This window comes from Vanacampus margaritifer, chromosome 8 (assembly GCF_051991255.1).
Source record: "Vanacampus margaritifer isolate UIUO_Vmar chromosome 8, RoL_Vmar_1.0, whole genome shotgun sequence".
In the NCBI taxonomy this organism is placed as follows: Eukaryota; Metazoa; Chordata; class Actinopteri; order Syngnathiformes; family Syngnathidae; genus Vanacampus; species Vanacampus margaritifer.
The window spans coordinates 23,169,024-23,194,085 of NC_135439.1; the positions used below are offsets into that span (position 1 = coordinate 23,169,024).

Sequence of the window (25,062 nt, forward strand, 5' to 3'; positions counted from 1 at the left end):
ACAATTATGGCAAGTGCCATTGCCAATGTAAAAGTCAACAACAAAAAGAACAACAAAATATAACTGTATGAGTAATTCTTGGTCATAAAGCTCTACTTATTAGGGGTGTGCATGCCAAAAAAAAGCGATTCTCATAAGAATCGCAATTATCATTTAGTACGATTCAAATCAATTTTAAATGTCCCAAAATCAATTTTATTAAAATCAAAATTATTGAGAGCGCTGTTCATGTACTACACAATTTGGCCACTTAGGGGCAGTGTGGTTCTACACATTCTGATACACTGTTAAGTTGTAGCCACATTAGAGAGTAGAAGGAAAAAGTCACGACCAAGTTATTTCAAAAAAGCGTTGTTTTGCAACACAGGAAGAGCATATGCCGGTGAGTATTTGAGTAATGTTAAGATGCTTCTCTGTATACATTCCAGTGTTTTGTATGAATAGCCGTTCTTTTGAGTGATTAAAGTGCCGCAACTAACGCGCTAATTAGCTAGAGCGAGTCAGACTGGAGTAGATCATGAGGATTCTTTGCACATCTATAAATTAAAGTAGAAATCATTCACAATCAAATCATTTTGAATCAAAAATCATTCTGAATCAAAAATTGATTCTGAATCAAATGGCAGACCCAAAAATCTGAATAGAATCGTGAGACAGTCAAAAATTCCCACCCATCACAACCTGTTTAAATCAGTGAAATTGGATATACAGTATCATTATATCCACTCCACATAAAGTAATGGCAAAATGGCTGCAAAAGATGAAGTATAAGTTTGTTGCCAGACAGAAATGAATACTCACTTCTTTTCACAATGAACACTTAGTAAACAGTTTAAAGTCAGACCTGTTGGAAGCCCAAAATGGGAGATTTCCCACTTAGCAGTTTAGAATTCAGCATGCTTCATTGAACAACATTTTTGAAAAGTTTGTAGTTGGTGATGTAAATAATTAAAAAATAAAATTAAATAAAAAACACTAAGCACATGTAATTTCTTGGAGAGCCAGTAAAGCAAAAGTAGCAAATTAAATCCAGTAACAGGCAGCAACTAAAACTTTCAAGCTAGATCACCGCATCTCCAAGTTTCAACATCACATGACTGCGTAATGGATCACACTCCTCATTGTGTGCACTTCAACTTCATTCAGAGCTTACTTCAATAGTTAGCAGTTAAAAAATGCTTTTAGTGTGGTATAAAACAGTAAATTAAACATTTTCCATATATTCCTCTGCCTTTTAACCATTACCATGATTGTTTTGTTTACCATATCTAGGTACACAATATGAGCAAAAATATTCTTACTCTCTCTTTGCAGTTCTATTACATTGGAAACCACGACCATATTATTTGACATGTTGTTCAAATATTTACTGTGTGACAGTGTCAATCAAAACAGACATTTTATTAGAAAGATCAAATTGCATTTTATTACATGCTGGTCTATCTGGCCAATGGGAACAAATGAGAGTAACAAGAACTTGTTATATTGACGCTGTCTAATTATGAGACACCACCTAATACACTACAGCATCATTTTACATTCAAAGACTCTCTGATGCTGCACTTTTCAGCTAAAGCCAAACGGGGAGTTTGACAGTAACATTAGGAATGCTACAGCTGCCATGCAAGCCTTCCAACTGAATCTTTGTGACACCACAGAGTCATGGAAGCATGAAAACAGCACACAGGCAGGCGTTCTACAGAGAGTTTTAACACTGCTTCTGTTCTTTGATAGATGATGAGCCTGTTTATATTTTAAATGTCAAAACATGTTCAAGGTTATATTTTTAAGTGCCTTTATTTTGTGAATACACACTAATCCAAAAAGTAAAAACCCTGCCACAGTTGGGCTTTAGCCACAGGTGCTTCTACTCAATCGGCAGGTAAACTAGGTCCATGTGTGTGAGCTCCAGCTCGTTTACCTGAGTAGAAGCACCTGTGGCTAAAGCCAAACAGTATTAGTATATAGTACTATATACACTATATAGTACTATACCAGATAAAAGACATTTTGGAAATTCTTAATTTGTTAAATCTCCATAAAGTACATGCCTGTCTGGTGGCTACTAACTTTCTATACGTTGGATATGAACCCCCTGTTCAAATAAAACATTTTCATGTAAAAAGAAGAAGAAAAAAAGACCAAGATTAAAAAAACAAAAAAATAATTGATGCTGCCACTGTCATGCTTCACTGTAAGTATGGTGTTCTTTTGGTGATGATCAGTTTTGTATTTGCACCAAAAATTTGTTTTTGGAATGATTCCCCAAAGTTTAACATTTTACCTTATTACCTTTGAGTTTAACAATCACAATTTTACATTAAATGAATAATATCTGCCAATTCAATCTAGCCTATGAGATCAATATAACGTCTAGCGGAGACTTTTTGATCACATTTTTTATTAGGACGAAAGGGTTTGCAACACCCTCATCTTTACAGCTAAAGGAATATGGAAGAACGTAGTCCAACAGCTTCTCTTTTCTGGGAAAACCTTTGAGTCTGCGGGATGTAAATAAATCCATATATCCAAAAGAAGAATATTCTTGACCTACTTCAAGCCTAACTAAAATATTGGATGACAAGTGTTGTCCAAAACATCTTTGAAAGGAAAGGCTTAAGGCAGAATTCCCTATTGGAGAATTTGATAATATCCATATAGTTTATCTGCCTCATGGTTGTGCAAGGGGTTAGTGAAAACGGTTAAACCTTTGAAAAATCATCAAGACCTCGTGGCCTTTTAAAAAGGCTCGCAATGCACGAGCCGTTTCAAAAAGACCCAAACAAAAGGGTTGTTGTGCCTAATCCACTCAATAGCGTCATCATAATATCGCAGTGTGTGTGTGTGTGTGTGTCTGTGTGTGTGTGTGTGTAAACCAGGGATTTGAATGCCCGGGATTATTTGGTTGTGGCAATCTGATAAACTGTATTGCCCTTGGCGAAACAACAATGTGGAAAAGTATGTCATTGAACGTCAATTGTTGGGAAGAAAAATTCTGTTTAGTATGCTTTTTCCATTCCAGTGTCATATTGAGCAGATTAATGATGCCCAGAGGAGTTGCGCCATGACGTGGGAGTAGCTCAACTTTCCACAGCTGATGTCATGATGCCTGAGCCATGTACACACTCTGATGTCAGAATGTACAGTACACCATGCAGACTCTTGGAAAATATATTACCAGATTAACTCAGTTTGAGGAGGATTATGTGTGTGCGTGCACATCTGTATGCCCATGCATCTGGATACCTACCCTAAAGCTCAACATGTGCCATATGATGCCATCTTCACTCTGCACACCCTTAAACCAGAAGGTACGTAACCCCCCTCCCACCTCTATAACATAATCACTTTGTTCTGGGCACTACCACACAAACACATATACTACATGATAAAACAGGTCCATTAAAAAGGCAAGATATTGAAGTTTGTTCCCTCCACAGATCAGCCAAGAGGCTAATGAGCCAAGGCAAAGTTCCATGGCGTTGCAAATCGGTTACAAAGAAGAAAAAACAAACAAACTCGCGCCTGTAAAAAGTGAAAACGTTGGCTTCAATTCATACACTGTCTTGTATCTCTTAGCGAGTACAACCTCAACAGCTGTGCAAATAAAACAGAAATGTTTGTTCCAGTGACGACCATTCACAATATTGGCAAAGCTATACAAAATATTAACATCACAACAACAAAATAAAGTGAAAAAAATGGACTAAAGGCTAAATGAGTGAGATTCCTAAAAAGGGAATCCAGCAATCCAAACAAACAGGTGCTTTGTGCCAAAATGTTCTGAGTGGAATCTGTGGTGAGCACTGAGCAGTGCTGTCAAGCTGACTGGACAGTAGTGCTGTTTGTCTTGCTCAAAATGCGATTTTCATGGGTAGAAGACAATTAGCAGGAAGAAGCTTGAGCATCTTAAATATTTCCAACAACTCCTCAACTGATATTTACGGACCTTTTTACTCGTTTAACAACTGTTGGTTGGGAATGAATTCAGCTCAGCAGGAACTAGTTGCTTTTTTTTGCTTTACTTTGTATTTTAATACAGTGATTGGTTATTTTTTTGAAAATGTTGTCGATATTTAGCAGTTACAAATACTACACTTACTGTACACAGACAGATAAAGTATACATTATTAGTCCCATAAGTAAAGAAACTCCTCACCTGATGCATTTATGGATGCCATTACCCAATAATGTAATTTGCTTCAATAATAAAACACTCTAGCCAGACAGTGATTCTGATACATCTACGCCCCACTTGTTTGCGGCACAAAAATCGGACAGCATGCCCTAAAACCCTAAATAGGGGGCTGGGGGTTGACCATTTACATGAAATGATGTCAGCGCTATTATGTGACAAAAGTGTTGTCCTTATGTTAGTTGGTGTCAGACAAGATGCGGGAACAATGAAACACAAAAGGTTGATTGTGTCGCTCTATTTAACGGTTTAGCATTGCTTGCCAAGTTGTCTGCACGTTTGTATTGTTTAATCCAATCACAGCCACAAAACAATCCTAATCTTGCCAGAAAGCATGACAATCCCCATTGTCACCAACATGATCACCTCATCAGATAATAGAATAATCCACAATATTGTGATGAATCACATACATCAACAAACAAGCAAGTACAGTTTAAAAAAAATACTGACATACTGTAGACTCAAGGTAGGAACCACATGTTTTGCCCAGGGACAGTTTGACTCAACAGACAATACAGTACTATAAAATGCAACGGGGAAAAATTAGCATAGTTGGAGTAATTAAAAACTTTGTTAAATAAAAATGTTCTATCCAAAATACATAATTTTAAAAGACCAAATAGTATTTTTCCTTCCTTAAAAAAAAAAAAAAAAAGCTAAGAGGTGATCTACAATGTCTTATATTGCTCATGTCAGCTACTGTATACGGATCAGGTAAACATATCAAGGTGGCGTATTGGTTTTAATCGCAAATCACGTTAAATAGAGCCTCTATGAAACGAACTTTTGACACTACAATTCTTACCTTTTTACCGGACACAAGCAAAGCCGAAGGGTTCTATACTGTCTTCAGAAATACGTCAGAGACAATTTGTGACAAGAGTGACAGACAACATCCAGTTTTGTGTGCATTTTGTTTGAGGGGGCGTGGTGGCATTGCAAATGGTGCGTTCATGTTTACCACGGAGACCAGAAATTCATGTGGCTCAGGATGGCATTTATTTAATTTAATTTGTATTTTATTTTATTTTTAGATCTTTCAATGAGCAATATGTCCATAAACACTGCACTGAAAGCTGAAAAAATAGATTAGTATTGTTGCACAAAAATCTAATATCAATGAAAATACTCATAAACGATTTTAATATAGTAATAACAATTCCGAAATGTATGAAAGCAACAACTGCAATAAAATTAATAGTGTGACGTGTAGTGGAGCGCGCCACCATGTGGATGCTAATAATCACGTCAGCAAACACTGCAGTCAAAACTAAGCTGCGTGTCACACTAGCCAAATACACTCAACAGCCACAACATTAATCGGGGTTTAATGCACAACATATCCAATAAATGTAATACAGTCGTTTATTTGCATTGGAAATTCAAACATTTATTAATGTGACTATATATCTTTCTAGTGTACAGCAATGAATTATACAGAGGCGCTGGTTAAAATATTATTACTATTATTTTATTTTATATTTTACTTTAAATAGGAAGACAAGGATCATGTCTAAATACGGTGGGGGGGCTGGCCAAAAGATAGTGGATGCTGGTCTGCTTCCTGGCTACTGTTGTCCTTGAGGACCATCCCTCAGATTTTTTTACACCTCAAGTTCAATTTAGAGGTCTTTTTGCATGTCCCCAAACATTTAACATTCTACCCTTGCAATACTACATGTGTGTGATCTGGTATCCAAAAAACTATTCAAAGGATATAAATATAATCAGAAGTAGGGTGAGAAGCTCGGTCATCCGGGAGGGACTCAGGGTCAAGCTGCTACTCCTCCACGTTGAGAAGAGCCAGTTGAGGTGGCTCCAGCATCTTGATCGGATGCCTCCTGGACGCCTCCCTGGAGAGGTGTTCCGGGCATGTTCCCTCGGCGGGACGCCCCAGGGACCACCCAGGACACGCTTGAGAGACTATGTCTCTCGGCTGGCCTTGGAGCGCCTTGGGATCCCGCCGGAGGATGGATTTTTATTTTGTTAATGTTAAATTGTTTATACAGCCCAGTGGTTCCCCAAATTTCCAGGGGTGGCGGAGCCATAGCTTGGGGTGCACAGAATAATATGCCAAAAATTATTAATATTATGCTATATCATTTAACAAGAGGCGATCAGCAGCCCAATAAAGAATCCATCCATCCATCCAAAATCATTTACTTCTCTCTTCTTTAGGTTTGGACTAATTAAAATTTGTGATGTGATTGTGATGTTTCATAAAATTGACACCCCTGCAAGCTTTTCTAGCTAGCGATGGCGGACAAATATTTTATTTAATTCAATTAAATTTAAATAGGTTAAATTTCCACTTACTACACAGGTTATGACTATTTAGCTTGATTTTTTTTTTCTTAAAAAAAATCCTAAGACATTTAAGAGTACAGTAGGTATGTTTAAATATGATGCTAGGCTTAAGAGGAGCCCTTTGGAAAAATTTCTCACCCTGCAACTTCGACAATGCACATTTGGCTTTGTTCACAATAGGGCTACCTATAATTCACCTATATATTGAATACTTCATGTGGATTTCTGGAGCACTACTGGGATTGATAAAACTACATTTATACAATACAATCTTTTCTTCTAGATCTAGAGTTCCAATATTATGGGAGCTTTTGTACTTTTGTAAAAACAAACACACACAAAAAAAAAACAGGTCCACAAGAGTGCAGTGCAGGTTAAGCAAAAGTATATTTTGTATTATGTGTAAAATAATGTACAACAGTGAACGCATTTACGGATACCTACTGCTGAATGGTCCATATTATTTGGAGGTGACTACAAGAGCATGGAAATCCCAACAAGTCACTAACAATGTGACTATGAACCATAGCAAGAGCATGAGTGTGATGCTGTGAACAACAGCTCATCACCAACCAACTGGCCCAATAGAGTAAGCGGTAACTGGGCTGAAGATGGGTGGAGGAACTGGCTTGGCATTGTTACCTGTGTGTGAGGGTATGATGCGTGGTCTGTCTGTCCCCAAACGTTGCAGAAAAATTGCAAGTTGTTTCTCCTTTGGAGCTTTGTCCAAGCCAGTGGCTATCAGGTAAGAGCCAAACTGTTCTTTCCATGTCTTCCACTGTGTAGAAAGGCCGTCTAGTATGGGCAAAAGAGGCTGCATTTGAGCTAAAACTCTGGTGTGTATGTATGTGTGCATTTTACTGGACCGGTGTTCCATTTGGTTATCTCAAAAGATTATGTCATCAGTTAAAATAAAGCTCTTCTCGTCTTTCTTCCTTTTCTGATGGGGCTATTAGAATACATGTATTCCCTTTCAACACATGTATAGACCATGTTTTTCCAATCAGTGACTCACCAGTGCTGGTGCCGTAGGTGCGAACCGTGGTGTCAGTTGGTGGGAGTGAGCCTGAGTCTATGGAAGCCACGTCGTCATCTTGAGAGCAGCCCGCCTGGATGGCTCTCAGGTAGCTGTGGCTGCGCGAGCGGAAGCAAGTGGGCATGGGCAAGTCTGGAGGCTCTGGGTTGTCCTGAGAATGGGAACGGGAATCTCGGTACGTGGAGTCGGAGCTACGGTCCTCGTAATGATGACTCATGTCCAGGTCCCGGAGCTGCGGAGAAAAAAATGAAAGAGATTGGTGTTTATTATAACCATGGATGTGAAAATGTTTAGAATTGTATTTATGTTTTAGTCTGGCCTTCTGCCTTTGTCATAAATACCTTGATATTAACTAGGGGTGTCAGGAAATTAAATTTTCTAATCATAATTATCGCATAACTTCAAGTTAACTCACGATTAATCGCAAATTTTATATCTGTTCTAATTGTACAATAAAATTTACTATAAAATATTTTTTCCTAAGTTTTCATACTCTTGTTAACATAAAAGTGGAAAAAGTAAACTAATAGAAATATGGCTGCATCTTTCAGTCATTGATACTTTAATTTCATAATAATTCATAAAGTTGAGTTAAAATTAAAAATATGTACTGTACGGTAAAAAAAACGAGTGTGATGTTGATCATATAGGTCATATTTCTGCCACTAGATGGGATAATTGCATTTGTAAGAAGTTGGTGACAACTCAGTGCATTTTTGTTTTTAATAAGAACTATCTAATCTTTAACATAAAGTAACTTGTGAAATTCTGCACATTTTTAAAATTGTAAAATACAACTTGACGCCTCTTTCCACAAATATATGCATTATTATTGAATTTATTACTGCAAAATTTTGACGTGGACATGTCTGCTGCGTTGCGACTGGAATTCCCCCAGTACAGGCTTTCCAAGTAGGGGGCGGTCATTAATTGCGCGTTAAAAAGAATAGTGGCGCTAAAGTAACTTTAAATTAATTTACTAATTTTGACACCCCTAATATCAACATATACCACTCATTTAATTATTTAGGTAATATTATGACCAGCAGACATTGAAAATGATAGAGCAACCTCTATCTAATTGAGCTCATATTAATTCTTTTTATATTCAAAATTGTACAATTTTTGCCTTATACTGTATATGTGAAACTGCAGAATTAAGAGCGGATAAAAGACGTAAGAGAGGCGCTTAGAGCATCTTTACATATCACTTCATTTAGAGTGGGAAAGTCTGCTTGGAGATAACTTCATGAAATATTCATCTGGTACTTTTTATTAAGTAAGAAAAAATATCTGCTAAGCAAAGCAGCGAAAAATAAATTGCAGCAGCACATCAAATGCAACAGCCGACAATCATTTTGAAGCACTGACCTGTCCCATATAGCTACGTCTGCCCAAAGTGCTGCAGGCATGGCTGAAGTTATCATCATCCCAGTGTGGCACAGGTGAGCCTGTACCCCCAATGCAATCAAGGTTGTCCAGGCTGTGGTTATTGGCAAGCTCTCTGAGAGACGGAAGACAGCTGCAGAGCAAAACAAATATACTTGTGTCAAACGGGAAGGTCAAGTAATATTACGAGGATGTATTTTGGTCACGGAAGAAAAACAATCAATGTTAATATTGTATATGATGATGGTGAGGCAGCAAGAAAGGAAATCCAAGATCAGCAATGTGGCAATTGCAGAGGAATAAAAAGAGGGTCAGTGTACTATTATTGAGGCATCACTTTTATTTCCTCAGTCAGTGGCCTCCATATTTCAATTTCATTTTATCCCTTACAAAAACGTACTATGCAAACATACATGCAGTTAAATTAATCGTTCCAATTTGTTTCATGTCTATCAACATCAATGCACTTATGGTATACAAGCAAGTATAGACTGCTATTTTAAGACGCATTGATTCATAATGCCTATAGAAGTGCATATATACAGTATATGATGTCATAGGTCATGTGAAAAATAATAGACTTGAACTGAAAATCATATAAAATTAAAGTGAATATCATTATTGTAAAATCTAAATGTTCCTTTCAGTATGTGCAATGTATCAATAATATTAATAAGAAAAAAAACTAAATATTAAGAACTTAAAAGGTCAAGATAAATTTTTTAATATTGGTTGTGTTTAGGATCAATTTGAAGGTGGAATGTTATGTGTCTATACTTCACACATTTTGCCACTTTTCAGTATAGTCCAAAAACCTTCCAGTCAAAAATAAAAATAAAATGAGCTATAAGCAGTGTTGGATTCACAAAAAGCAAACAAACAGTATACTTGAATACATTTTTTTTTTTGTAAGGGATATTAGCGTCAGCGCATGCAAAGCTGGTGATGTCAGGTGGCACATGGTCTGCTCATTGAGTCATCATGGTGCAAAAAAAGTGGCAGAGGATGGTTTTGCTTAACAAAAGACTACCTTGGCATCATTGTCTTTGCTAGCACACAGCGATCACAACAACAGCCATGTCATAATGTGCGGACAAGTTCTTCCCCAGAGTCAAACTACAGTATCGTAGTTTTCACCTAATTATGTACAAGCTTGCTGGTGGGCAATCTGTGAATGGCAGCAGGGCATGGTTTTGCCACCTAACCTTATTTAGGCCTATCACTGACCTGCTCATTGACCTCCCCAGTTGGTTGAGGGAGGACACACTGTGGATGGGTGACCACAGGGCATCAAGCTCCCCTTGCAATGAGGAATAATCCAGGGTTCTGCTGCTCACGCCAGCAGGCCACAAGAGAGCCATGGGTTAGTCATTCAGGCATGTTAACGTTGCTACACAGTAAAGTTTTAAGATACCTAACCTAATACTATCAACATGGTGTCTTAGGCCCAGATTCTGCAAAGTAGACCATTGCGTCTTATTTTGAGACTGCAATTTCCCAAGGTTTTCGTAAATAATTCATAGCAAGGGAGTTTTGCATAGCAAGTTTTGCTTAAAGAGATTGCCCCACGTTTCAACTTTTTTTTTTTAATAAGCTTTTTCTTTGTGCTATGAAGTGCTGTTTTTCTTTTCTGTACATGAGATGGTTTGTCAGAAAATTATAGTGAAACAATAAAAGTGAAATGTGAATCTCTCCCAGTCACTTGCAACCAATCTTCCTTATACACAAAGGTGTTACTTTTAATTTTGAATACTGAATTTGTCATTGTCACACCGCGGTGAGGGTGTCTTGTCATTTCCTGTTTTATTGTGAAAAGTCTGACTCCTCTCGTTTCAGGTCACTTGCCTTTCCTCATGTGGTGTCTGTGTCAACCCTGATCCCTGATTGTTTCCACCTGTTCCCCATTACCCTCATGTGTTAAATAGTCTGCGTTTTCCCTGTCTTGTGCCGAAGTGTTTTCGTTTGAGCCACTGAAGCCTGCCATAGACCACAGCCTTGATACCCAGTTGCCTTTATTGCCTTGTCACGTGAGAGAACCTTTGTTTGTAGTTTTGTATAGCTTAGTTTTGTTTAGTCATAGAGTGATTTTTGTTTTGAACTTCCTCCCTTTTGGAGCGCTTTCAGTTAATGTTTGTATAGTCTTTATTTTCTCCTTCTCATCGAAGAGCTTTTGTTTTGTTAATTAAAAGCTGCTTTACCCTCCACCTCTTCCTCTGAGTCCAAAAACAGCCTCGTTGTGTCAGCCATTAAAACTTGAGCGGCAGTACTTCCCTCTAGACTAGTACACTGTTATATTGCTGACAACATGACGAAGCAATTGGACTGTCTTATCAGCACTCACAAAGACTTGTCTTTCTGATAACACTGACACGTTCAGTGATGTGAATATTTACTTTTGACAGATGTACTAGCAATTTAAAAAAATAAATTGGCTTTTGCAGCGGTAAATGATGATGAAATGTACTTGTATTATTGCAAATTTCAATTCTGAACAGAAATGTATCAAAATCAATCCAATAATTTTTAAATATATATATATTACATGCCCTGCGATTGATTTCTGACCAGTCTAGCATATAATCCACCTCTTGTCCAAAGACAGTGGGGATATGCTCTAGATCACAAATAAGGACGAACATCACAAAACACGGATGGAGGGAGGGATGGATTATTAATATACATTAGTTAATAAATAAGCATTAAAAAAATCCCAACATTACATTATTCTCGTTAGAATCACTATTAGACTCAGAAGGAGACTATTTGATCTGCATAGCAGATGTAGCTGGAGGCGAAATCTGTTTCTACTTCAGAGGGTTGGTATGTGTCCTCCGGCAAGTGTTTTGAATTCTGTGTAGACATTAAAAGACATGGCAGTGCTGTCTTGCTTCCATTATCACAATATTGTCATTTCTACATAGAATGTGCTCTCTTCAGACATTTTGCGTGACGTTAACTCAGTGTTGCCCTGCTGTGCCTTCACCACATAGTGGATCCTGTCTGCTTTAGAAAGCCTATTACACGGGCGTAATTGAGACTTCTATATGAATAAATATGTACAATGGCAGTCCAAATACTGAAAAACCTTCATGTGGAGGATTAGATTTGTGTTACCTTAACACAGCCTATACTGTACAAAAGTCTTTATATAAGCTAATATAGTACAAAATGTCTAACGCTTTACATTTGGGCTCTATATTTGTAGACAGTGCACATGCGTTCAGCAACTGGCACGTCTTCATTTGTGTGCCGGTGAAGCCTCGTTTACAGTGTTTGGGAATTTGGCAGACCGAGTTGCCAAGATGACAATTTGGTGACAGAAAGTACACTCGAATTTAGACCAGGTAAAAACAGGTCTAACATGATTTTGGTGGATTTGATCGAGGGGCAGGCCCACAGATTCTGCAGACGTGTGTGATGGATGTCATCGTATTTCATTCATAAAATTACAACAGCGTGCATAGAACCTTCTGAATTATTGTAGTATTAATTTATTGAAGGCATCATAATTACTAGTATTATCATCTTTATTATATTAAAAAAAAATCCTAACACGAATGATCGGGATGGAAGGTGGTTTCTGAGTGACTACTTCACATTGGTGATCTGTGATCACCCTTGCCATTATGAGATAATCTGCACATGGAGGTCTACTTGCAGTTCCTTATAAACATACTTTGCACACTTTGATCCCCTGCATGGACTCCAGTGAGTCACTTTTTGCTTCCCTCATGTCAAAGAATTTATGCTGAATTTAAATGTAATGAGAGGAGCCGCTTCCACAAAGCTAGCTGTCTGTGTTCACGCCCACAACGTAAACAACTACGTGTCTGAAAAGATACCAAAAAAAGTAAAAGCCACCCATGTGCACATTTAGATCGCGCATTGCACAAGACTTGCACTGGGCACGAATTAGCCCTTTGTGTGTGTGTGTGTGTTTTGGTTGTATTTGTATTTCTCACAGTACTGATAGAGAATGTGCATCATGAATACATTATTCATGCAAATAAAATGGAAGCTTGTTTAGCCCCTTTCTATGCTTATCAATTCCCTGCACCTTGTATCATAAATTAAAAAAAATAGGCTACTATCTACATGTAAATGGCTCTTTAAGTGCCCTCGAGTGTCCGTCTGTTGTCAGTGCTCTAAAGAGCTTATTAATTGAATGTTCATTGTTAGAATGTACTGTGAGACTCAAACAGGCCCTTTCACTGTCAAATTATAATTAAGTGGGCCAAAATTTCTCATTCCTTTTGAATGTCATTCTAACTTACAATTTAGAACAAACAACTCATCAAATGGCCACTCCCACTTGACTTAATGTATATTGATTATTTTAGAATACATATATCGTATGCAGTAACAGTTGTTATATCATTTGGTGGCCTTACTTGCGAGGGGGTAGCTGGTCACTCAGAGAATGCTGTGTAGCCCTGAGGTAACTCTGGCGGCGAGCGGCAGTCTTTGGCGAGGGTTTGGGGCTCCCCTCCGAGTCTTCGCTGTCCTCCATGTCTGCCATGGCTTTCACATAGCTTCCGCTACGCATGCGCCGACATGGAATTTCATTGGCACCCCCGCTGCGGCCTAATGAGCTGTTCCAATCCCCCTACAGGCAGCAATAAATTGTGAAATTTTGTCACACCGCTTCAGTTTCACTACAGTGAATGATCGTCGTTCGAAAGCAAGCTTCCCCAATCCTGGTCCTCAAGGGTCAGAGTCTTACAGGTTTTAGATGTTTCCGTCCCCCAACAAGCCTGAATCTAAGAAGCCAGGTTCATTATAAGTTTTCTGAACTTGCTGATGAGCTGATTATATGAATCAGCTGTGTTGGAGGGCGGACATATCTAAAACCTGCAGGACTCCGAACCTCGAGGACCAGATTGTTGAAGCCTGTTCTAAAGGGTCACAGTTAGTAATTGGGTCATTCCACCTCAGTTCACCACATGAGGGAAACCTTAGGTTTTCAGATTTATATAAGTTGTGTGGGTATGTATATTAAAGCATGGAACCAAATTTTCAGTTTCAGCCTAATTGGATCAACGGTTGGGCATGTCCCTTATTGTGGATTTCAATATAGGCCAAAGGTAATTTATGTCAAAGGTACTCTTTCTTTCAAGCGTCTTTTTTTTTATTAACTTTTCAAAACAACAATGAGAAATATGGTACAGAATCATGTGTAATTAACAGTTTTCTGCTAACACAAACAAAAACCCCAATGCACAGACAGCAAACACACACGCACGCACGCACGGTGCCATAGTGAGCCTTTTGCAAAACATGTTCAAATATAATGTATTGAAAGATTTTAGTGGTATTTTTAATGTTCAATATAGATGTCACAATTTTAAAATCCCCCAAATCCTTGGTGACAGTCGCACTTCTCTCCAAAGAAAAAAGTGTGCGTGCGGGAGCGCTAGTGCGTGTGTGGGCAGTGGATGGGGGAAAAATTGGGGAGAGGGGGGTCCCAAAAATGCCTTTTGCACCGGGGCCTCTCAGCATGATGTTACGCCACTGCGTGTGATGAAATATCCGGTCAAAATATGTGACGTGTATCCAGTCTTGTCAGCGTTTATTCGTTAAACCTGTTTCCATAGCCAAATAAGCATTTTACTTTTTTCGATATGCTTCAAAATCCACCCCTTCAAAGCGTAATTTATTTTATTTTTTTTTTAAATTTTGGGCTCTTTTTCAAATTTATAGCGTTAACATTCAGTTTTATTTTCGCATTTCTTGAAAATTCAAATAAAAATGGGTGGATGGAAACCCCACTATTGACGGAAGGTCGATGACGGACGCCCATTTTGTTGACGATTGGCGGGACAAACTAAGCAAGAAGAGTTTTTTTGTCCGTCAATGTAATCGTCAATCCGTTCATAAATTTGGCTATCCGTCAGTGACGGAAGTCCCATTTTGCCGACGGATTGACGAATTGATGGAACATTGAAGGATGCCTACTTTATGTTCATTTTGCTGCGCAATCAACGAATGACAGATTGATGATTACAATGCGGTTAGGCTTGAAATATTATTGGATTGACGATGATGGAAGGGCGTCCTGACTATTGACGTTTGCCGGACGCTCAAAAGTCACTGACGCGCCCACCTCTGAGAATTACCCTTACACCAAATTCAACTGAAACTCGAAGCGAGGGCGTTTCAAAATGACATTTTTCTCGGTGATCTGAGGTGGAATGACGGTGCCTAAGTCTAACTTACCCTTCGGCCAACCTGCAGGTAGTTGCAGGTCAGTTCTTGTTGGCATGACCTGGACTTGAGCAAGGATCTGTCAAGAGTGGCTGAGCCCTTCTGGATCACTTGTCTTGGCTGACCCATAGTCAGTGCGGACCAGGACCCGCCTTTCAGATAGTCGTTATCATTTATTAGCACATTCCCTGGTCCTCCAAGCCCACTTCCTCCTCCACTCATAGTTGCAGCAAGCGTCTGGTACTTCATGTCATTGCTGCTTTTCGATGAGCTGACGGTGTTGTAGCCGCTATGGATGTATTTGTTCTGGCCTGTCTGACTCTTATGGCCAGTGGGGCGTCCTACCGTCATCATCGTCATGGTGTTGTGGAAATTGCTTATGTCACTGCTATCCAAATCATCGGAACTCCAGTAACCTGACATGTTGGAGCGTGGCCGTCGCTTGGCGGTTGCTACCGATTTAGTGCCGCGATCTTTACTTTTGGCCCTGCGGTTATGCTTCCCTCCGTCGTCAGTGCCAGACGAACCTCCGCCACTACCTGTTGAGCGTCCGTTGATGTTTCCTTTCATGTGGTGGCTTTCCAGTGACTGGGACTTGGCAAAGAGCTTCTGCACCGAGTGTAGCATGTAACGAATGCGACCGGGACTGTCTGTCCGCTGTTTGCCTGCGGCTACTGCCGACGTTCTATGGAACTGTAAGGTGCTGAAGCCATCCCGACCGCCAGGTAGCTGCTTTTCAAACTCCAGAAGACTGTGCGGCACCTGATTCTTGGTCATGTGATGTGATATCGTAGCTGAGCCACTTGTAATCATGGATGTTCGTCCACTAAGCTCAGCCATGCCCATGCCTGATCCCATGCCCATAGACAAGGATGCTCCCAATGTCCCAGTTCTCATTCCACCAATACCCTCCACAGGTGGGGAGAAGTCCGATGGATCGTAAGAGTTGTAGTGAATCCTCGGGAAGGTGCTGCTGTTTGACAGCTGGTTGTTGAGGGGCAGCAGGCATTCTGGTGGAAGGGAGCCTGGGTTGGCTGATGGGTAAAGATGGGGGTCCATAGTGCCATATTGGTCCATTGTTGGGCTCAGCAGGTAAGGACTCCGTGGCATGGTGCTGGTCTTCTGAGGGTAGAGCGCCTCTAAGTGGCCAGAAGAAGGGTCACAGGAGTCAGATAGGTGTCGGGTATGGCTGGTCCCCAGCCCTTTCATGATGGTGAGGAGGCCCAACCCTCTAGTAGACCCCCAGACCTAGAAGTTGATTCCTAGACCGTAAACCAAAAAAAAAAGAGAATTAGAATGAAGCAAATTGTACAAGCCACAGCCACATATTTAGCTCAGCCAGAGAAACACAGAAACATGAGGCAATCAGACCACAAACAAGCCATGTGTAGTGCTGTGAGGCAATTATTGGATGACGGATGTGCTAACAATCCATTGCCTTCTACAATGAACAGTTGTGCTAGAAACAAATAAAAAAAACAATATAGTTAACAATGATGATCTTCGGTGGGACAGCACAGTTACTGGCAGTCTACTCGAAACACTATGTGGAATGAATAATGTTAATAATAACCTCTTCTTTCTGTAACAACTTATTGAACTTTTGAAAGTAATGTAGAGTTCATCTGTATATTGTCCATATGGATTTGATCTTAAACATCTGTGCCCCCATTACAAAATTCTAGTAAGCAATTTTGAACTCATAGGATCAGCAAGCATGAAATTCAGCTGGTGTTTTGTTCCTTGCAATATTTATAATGTTGCCAAAAGAGCAATGTACTAAGCAAAAACAAAGTTCTGCAAACTGCATTTATTGAATAATTTAAGTGGTTGTACTTCTTGCTTGATTTCTTTAATAAGGCGCTGCTGCTTAGAAAACCCTGATAAATAGAGGGGCATATGTGAAGCACCCAAAAAATTATGTTGCATTACGTAGCAAACTGGTCAGCTAGCCAATATGTGTGGCTACGATAATAAAAAATACAGCTCATGCAGCGACGCAATAAACATGTTTTGTACCCTGTGGAAGGGCTACTCAAGTTTACACAGTAAAGCGACTCATTTTGCCTTAATTGCCATACTCACCTTCACCTAGGTCAGAACCTGGAGGTAAAAAACAATTTTATGCAAGCTGCTAAATATCCAATAAGTTATGAGATGCAAAGAACGCTTGTTTACAAGATGACGCTTTATTCATGATGTAACAAATCTTGCCTAAATAAAGTGTGTAATGTTTCTTCTGTGCAGATGAATATCATATACCTTTTCACTCGCCCTCTCCGCCCCCTAAAAAAACTTATGTAAATTATGTGCCTGGCTGCCAAGCCCCCATTATTAGCATGCTGCAGGCATAGACTCCTTTAGTGTCATTAACACAGCTTCTCCGAGTGCCATCTCCGCTGATAGGGTCAAATCCTCTAAATCCTTTTACACCACATTAGCTAACTGCCTCAGATCTCGTAGTGGCACACCACTCAGATAAGCTTAACACACCCTCGTCAATGTGTCACCCAGTACGGCTCCCAAAGACAGTGATTGGTGCACTATAAAGGGAGGCAGGGATAATAACTGTACACTGTCACTTAACGGAGTGAACAGGCTTGACAAACTTAAATGCAAATGTTTGACTTTTGGCATAAAATAGCAAGGTACACCGTAAATTCTGTAGAATAAATTTGACTCTATATAGAGTGGGACCAAATAAACTCAGTTTTAGAGTAATATTTACACTTGGAAAAGAGTAAAATAAAGAACTGAAACAAATAAAATAAAAGTCACTCAAGGGTTGAGGAATGAACCCACGACCTTCAGTTTGTGAGACTGCCACATTACCAGGTGAGCTATGCCCCTCCTACTGTTTGCTTATCTCCAAGAGGAGACCAAAAACATTGCAGAGTTATGAAAATTCCAGCTGACACAAGTGACACAGCAGGATATGCGTGGCTCAGGGAGTAGATCGGTTGTCTCCCACATTGAAGGTCGTGAGTTTGTTTATCAAATCTTGAGTGACTTTTATAAAAAAAAAATCTTTATTTTACTCTCTTCCAAGTGTAAATATTACTCTAAAACTGTGTCTATTTGGTCCTATTCTACTGTAGTCTATTCTAAAATTTAATTATATTTGGACTCTAAATAGAGTCAAATATACTCTACAGAATTTAATGTGTACATCATGGAAAAAAAATATTATATTTCTGGATCACACATTCATGTAGTTTTTGATGGTTGACTACCCAGAATGACTACTATTGTCATTAATTATGGCTAAATATTGTAACCTGAGAAAACAGCAATAGAATAAATAAGCAGTATAGAAAATCAATGAATGAACTTTACACTTTCATGTAGTTGAAAAATATATAGAAACAGCTCTCACTGTGATGCAAGACACTGCTACATCACTGCAAACTACAATCAAAAGTTGTTTGATTACTCTGTCATTTGGCGTAAATATAGTGGAATCTCCAAAGCCCCCAAAGTGCTACAATTTTGATTTCAAACAACAAAAAATCCACACAAAAAATGCAGCAAAAGTAAAACAAAACAAAAATGATAATTCTTGCAAGTGTTCAGATCACCAAGCATCCCTTTATTTATAACTCATGCTTTTCTCGTTTTTTTTCTTTTTTCTTTCATAAATTCACCTCACACGGGCAACAGTGGTGGCAAAAAACTAATTGTCAAGATGAAAACATGATTCCACCATGTCAAGACTTCTTGCTTCTTAGGTGCCCATTTTAAAGAGAATGGTTTGATTGGTGGTGAATCAAGTCGGCTGTGTTCATGCCCACAACAGTGCAAAATACAGATTTTTAACTCAACTCAACTCAACTATATTTATAAAGCACTTTAAAACAACCATCGGTGCATACAAAGTGTTGTACATGCAATATAAATCAGCCATGCAGTAAAGATAAGTGAAACAAGAATCACAAAATAAAATAAATATCACACGTAGGCCTAAGTATGCGCCAAGATGCGTGTGTCTGCGAAAATACGAAGACCCGGTCTTGCCTGTCCCTGCGCAGATTGTCTCGCGCTTTGTGCCTTGTGCTAGGCTTGCACTGGGCACAAAAATAGAGCCCAAAGGTGTGAATCTCTTTGTTTTATGATTAGTTTCACAGTAAACTTCAGCTGGTAGTGGAAACAAACAGTGTGAAGCCTCTTTGTGAATAATCGTATCTCTGCTATTTGTTTTGAATGATTTGAGTCACTGTCACTACAACGGCTGTTATCTATAAACCCTCAAATCAACACTGTACAGAAAAGTTCCCACGCTCGTTACCTACGAACTCAGACTATTAATCATGACCAAATGAGACATTCAGTTATCAAAAAGGGAATCTGATCATTTAGCTCAAGCGTCTGCTCAGCAGTTTGAGTACAAATGTTTAGTGCTCAGTACATGCAACAATGCGAGTGTGAGTGCTCATGGTGTGTGTGTAATATTACACCCTACATGGAGCGTCTGGTGGCAACCGCGTGCACTAGGAAGCTGCAATCTGTTCCTTCAAGGGGGGCGAGGGGCATTTTGGCCGAGTGTCCAATTCATGACCTCAGCCACACTAGACCAGTTTTCACCGCTCACCAGAAGAGAGACATGCCACTGAATAAAAAATCACATTTAACTTCTTCCTGATGATTTCTAGCATGTGTCAAAGCTAAATATCAGAGACAAACACTGAAGTGTATTTTTTTATGAGGTTGAGCTCGTATCCAGTCTATTAACTGACAGGCAGTATTCAGGGTGCTAATGATGGGGAGTATCACACACATTCTCACAGATTATTTTTCGGCGAAATATCACCTCTGGAGCCTCATGAATATGTAAATACGCGTTTTCAAGATAGAGTTGAGTAAGGATGATGGACCACAATAGTACATTTCTGCTACACAAAAAACATGTTGAACCCAAATGTGAGCTATTAATAATACCACTGGCAACGGATGAGATTAAAGACAAGAGTTGTATCAAATTTTCTGCCTTTACAAAGGTAATACATCCAAATTTGGATTGACAAGGATAAGCAGTTCAGAAAACGGATGGGTGGATGGATGAAAATCAGACAAGGGCAGCATGGTGGAATACTGATTAGTATGTCTGCCTCACAGTTCTGAGATTCGGGGTGCAAATCTCACGCCGATCCTCCTGTGTGGAGTTTTTTTGTGTTCTCTGGGTACTACGGCTTTCTCCCACATTCCAGAAACATGCATTTTAGTTAATTGAAAGGGATTGATGTCAGGGGACGCAGACACTGCATGTTAAGAGGGGAAAAAAATTAATAAAATAATGGATGGATGAATGATTAGGCCTATATACAATTATTTTGCTTTGTATTGATTTACTTTTTGACTCAAACAATGTGCATGATTTGATCGCATCAACTACCCAAGGGCAGCAAACACAATGAAAGCAGCAAGGGCCCCAAAATTAAACCCTGTGGAACACCATATATTCTGCACTTCAGAAGTTCACCGTTTGAATTAGTGCAGCCTTAGAGCGCCTTCATGTGGTCGCTTTGTTCATTGTTTTGTTCATATAGCAGCACACAACGCCGACTCGGTCATTGTTGGATCCTATTTTGTTGTTGCTTTAGACAGGAATTGTTCGTAAGCACATGTGATGTCAAAATAACAACACTGTCTATTAATTTTAGTTAATTAGAATAGTTAGAGATTAGAGATGGTTGATTATGCAATGTAACTAGCTACTAGCATAAGAGTGTGTGGTGAATAGTTAGCTAATACCACATTGTTTGTCATTTTATTTTCTAATTTTACGACGACCTAAAGAGGGCAATGGTCAGAGGCCATTGTTCAAATAAACAGCCCAAAAGGAAAACAAAGTCTGGACCGTAACGTTGTTAACTCACTGTCTAGCTGGTGAAATCTCGAAGCTTTGGGGCGAGGACAGCATACCATACGACAATGGGGCAGAGCAAGAATCAGCGCAAAAAAAGCTAAAACAAAATGCTAGCCATCGCTTTGACGTAGCTTCTCAGCTCAAAAAGGGGAATTGTGAACAGCGATATTTTATGTAGGCGGGGTTTTATTCTTCTCTGACAATGTCAAAATCGAAACTGAACATTATTTTCTTTGTCAAGGCAGAATTTTTTGATACATATTTCGGATTAGATCTCACAGCAATGTACAGTAGGACAGGACATACAGTGGATGCTGTAAGCAGCATCATCACAGAGTTTACCCCAGCAATCTCCGGTGTTTTCCGGTATATGTGTGATGCTGATTTTTTATTTCTTTTCCACTTCATTTATACAGCAGCAAGTAAGTGGGTGAACCTGTGTGAAGGACATCATTCTCTCAGCTGAGCATTGGTGCACAGCTCAATCAGTCAGAACTGAGTCCATCTGCTGTACTGGCTTAGAACACATGGGGCAACTCCAGCGCGTCTGCGTGTGGGCTCACAATTATGTGGTCTCAAACTTAGTGCTGAGGAGGAAGCGACGGCGTGAAGCGGCGGCGCGAGGTTGACGCCAGTGAAAATGAAAGCAATCCAGAGGGAATGAGGCGGCTTGAATAGAAGCAGAGGAAGATGAGAGATGAGTTAGAGAAACAAGGAAGTGGGTTACGCAGTCAGGAGAGTTCATGTCGTTAAAAACATGTCAAGGTAAACAGTTTCAGCTGCGATGACCTCTGATGATGCAGGAAAATATCAGGTGCCTGCATAGACCTTTGAAAGAAAGGAAAGGAAGAAACTCACTGCCACTTTAAGGGTGTCAGCCAGATCTACACACAAACCCACACCCGAACTTGAGCCATATGTGACACATTAAATAAATGATGTGAGCGTGAACGAGTCTAACCTTGTCCTAATTACACCTGATCAGTTCCATCAGTGCGGCGCTCTGGCCTATTTTCATAGCTATAAATTTATCACCCTCCCCTCTGTTGTGAGAGATAAGCCACTCATTTTAGTGCATCTCTTAAGACCGCGAGGTGGAAAGGAAGTCATTGAAAGACTGGTGGCAGTGTCACTGCCTCTGCCGGCAGCCGAGCTCTGCTTCCATGCCCCTGAAAACCACTTGCGCTGTTGCAAGTGAGCATTTTAAGTGCTTTTTTTGTCAGATGCAGTGGAAAAATCTGCATGATTTTCAGCCCAGATGATCATAACGTACTGAGAACCATTCAGAACTTTAAGTCCAAAAACAGTGTGAAGGTACATTTACTGTATAGTTCAGCCAGTAAAATTTGACTGATGTCTTTCTTGAGGTCTTTTGTTAATAATGAAACAATGCTATGGGGGCTATTTTTGTTTTCAGTGCAAGTCTAGCGCAAAGCGTAGTCTAACTGTACACATGAGTTTTCTTTCTTTTGTATTTTAGTAATGTGGCTTTTGTATGGAGTTAAATTAGGGTCAATCATTTTGTACTTGAAAAAATAAAACTTGAAACGGAAAATTGTTGTGTTAATCTTATCAGCCTAACCCTAACCATAACCCTCAAAATGTACAGGCTGTTGTCAAGAAATTGTAGTAATATTTTGATTATTAGAAAAAAAAAAAAACATGACAGGAGTCTAAGTCGTTATGTTACACTTATGAGGCTAACGCGGACGACCATACACAATTATTTGGGCAGAATTTATATTTTTACATCTCAGATTAATCAATTCTGACAGTCACATAAATATGGTGCATATACTGTATATAAGTATTGATTTAGATTTCTTTTATTTTCTACATTTCCTAAAGGCACTGTCACTGGGGGGCAGTTCCAAAGCACTTTTGTGCAGCTGTCACTCAGGATTCCACGCCCTGCTTAGTTCAGACCACATTTTTTCAAGTACAAAACTTTTGACCCTATTTAATCTCCATACATTTGTGCTGTTGTGCTCTTTTTTAGGATGTAGCAAAGCGCTTTCCTGGTCAATTTTAGCGGCATCCCTCATTTGCATTAAAATCAAGGCAGTCAGAGGCTCAGAGTGCAGTACGCCAGAGTACAACCCCCAACAACCCCCACTACTGATAATTGTGCTGCAAGGTCAGTGAGGTGCTATTAAAACTATATTTAGGAGAATAATGATAATAACCCATTCAATGAATTGATTTACACTTTGATTCAGCGGGATTGTCCCACGCTATTTATGGATAAAATCCACCATACATGTGCCCAGAGTGCCGAACCTGCCTGCCTCCGCCTTGGTCAAATCCACCAAATCGGCATGCACCACCTGCGCTATTAGTTAGACCTGGTTTTACGAAGTCTAAAATGTAGTCCACTTTTTGTCACCAAATTGTCAATTGCGCAGGTACAAAGGAGTCGTAGCGCGTCTACCAAATTCACACGCTAGACTAGACTTGCCAAGGCATGAAAATTAAGATGTGCCTGTTTTTAGGTCGGGTAACGAAAATAGAGCCCTATAAGTATTGAATTGTCGTTACGTTTTATATCTAGTGTAAATCAGAGGATTTAATTCAAACAGACATCAGTAAGCACGCACACAGCCGCAAGCATATTTTTGTGAATGCACGTATATTACAATGCTTGAATGCACCACTGAAGACACTTCTCTCACACACAGTCACACCGCACGCAAGTGAAAAAGCTCTAAGAGCCGTGATTCTGAGGGCACTTAACCAACCGGTGTTGCACTTTGATTTTTAAACGTAGCATTACCTTGAGTAAATCCACTCTCTTTCAGGTTATATGCAACCAATATTGAAAACATTAATGCATTTTTAAAAGGGATCTACTGTATCTTGTTTGTCCACCTCAGTTTGACCTTCAGAGCATGCAACACAGTGCGGGTCCTCTGGTTTTTATCAAGAGCGCTTAAATATTTCAAACATCTAAGCAGCATTTGGGTCTTATTTCCAAAGCCCAGGCTCAAATTGTCTTGCTTTGCAAATGTATGAGCAGTCATCCACAGTCTATTATGAGCAACCAGGTTTCAACTCAGCCCACCAGCATAATCCAGAAATCTAATCCACTTCAAAATGCCCTTGAAATGACGCGCCAAAGCCACAGTTCAGCCCAAAAGATCTTATAGGCTTCACCCCGACAGAGGAAGCAGTGACACAAAGAGATTTCCCGCTGCATGATGGGTGACCATGTGGCAGGAAATAGAGGACACCAAGTGGGTCAAATTCCATATTCATGCCTTTCAATCCCCACATGACCTGACGTCACAATAATACTGTAATGGCCGTCTGTCAAGCTGCCAACCTGTCAGATGCACCGGGTGGGAGCTGTTGCCATAACAACAGCCATAAAGCCAGCAGGACAGGCCAAGATGTCACACAGATACATTTAATATGACATTTAGGAGCTGTGATCTATAAACCTTCAGCTCAAATGGCTTAACCCCCAAAGTCATACTGACGCTTAACACAAGGTACATCCATCAGCAATTTACTGTAAAGGTATGGAGGTTGCTTTTATTTTGTGGCTTTATTTATTGTTAGCATAATATAAATGTGTCAGCTAACAAGCATGAGTAAAAAAATAATAATAACATTTTTTAAAAAACAACTGCGTTTTTAAGGCAACAAAAGGCTAGGATAATTCATCACCCTGTATCAGGATCAGAAGCAGACAGGAGAATTACAAGGGTGCAAGTAGTAGCACTAAAATAATGAATAATGTAAAAATAAAAATAAAAATAAAAATAAAAATATATATTTTTTTGAATCATTAAAACAGTTGGGGACTCGAATAGTTCACAGCAGAGTGCGGCAAGAAAAATAAAATAAAATAAACTAAAAATAATAACAGATCTGCACTAAATTGTATCCATTGGACCAGAGACAGCTTCCTTGTGTGTGTGTGTGTGTGTGTTCTTTTTTACATACCAATAAAGATAATTCGAATTGTGGTCGCCAGCAATCACAGGTCACACATAGACCGAGTTCAACCATTCACAATCACACCCATAGAGATCCGGACGTTGACGTCACTCATCCGTAAAT

General features: G+C 39.5%; 1 protein-coding gene and 1 long non-coding RNA gene across 8 annotated transcripts in view; one reads left to right on the plus strand and one right to left on the minus strand.

Annotated features, from left to right (window-relative positions):
* dlgap4b (discs, large (Drosophila) homolog-associated protein 4b) overlaps nt 1–25,062 on the minus strand; it is a 140,211-nt gene that overhangs the window by 12,986 nt on the left and 102,163 nt on the right. For 3 of the 7 annotated variants that reach the window (XM_077573078.1, XM_077573079.1, XM_077573083.1), the window contains 6 exons: nt 15,147–16,396; nt 13,322–13,536; nt 10,158–10,259; nt 8,913–9,063; nt 7,521–7,773; nt 7,148–7,300 (listed from right to left, as the gene is read on the minus strand). In XM_077573078.1, coding sequence (XP_077429204.1) covers nt 7,148–7,300; nt 7,521–7,773; nt 8,913–9,063; nt 10,158–10,259; nt 13,322–13,536; nt 15,147–16,343 — 2,071 coding nt within the window. In that variant the 5' untranslated portion in view covers nt 16,344–16,396. Of the gene's footprint in view, nt 1–7,147; nt 7,301–7,520; nt 7,774–8,912; nt 9,064–10,157; nt 10,260–10,775; nt 10,935–13,321; nt 13,537–15,146; nt 16,397–25,062 lie in introns of those variants that run through there. The other 4 variants (XM_077573081.1, XM_077573082.1, XM_077573084.1 and 1 more) reach the window with 4 other exon arrangements.
* Nucleotides 324–10,458, plus strand: LOC144056338 (uncharacterized). The gene is made up of 3 exons (XR_013295035.1): nt 324–382; nt 3,023–3,311; nt 7,538–10,458. It is a non-coding gene; the product is annotated as an uncharacterized LOC144056338 (long non-coding RNA).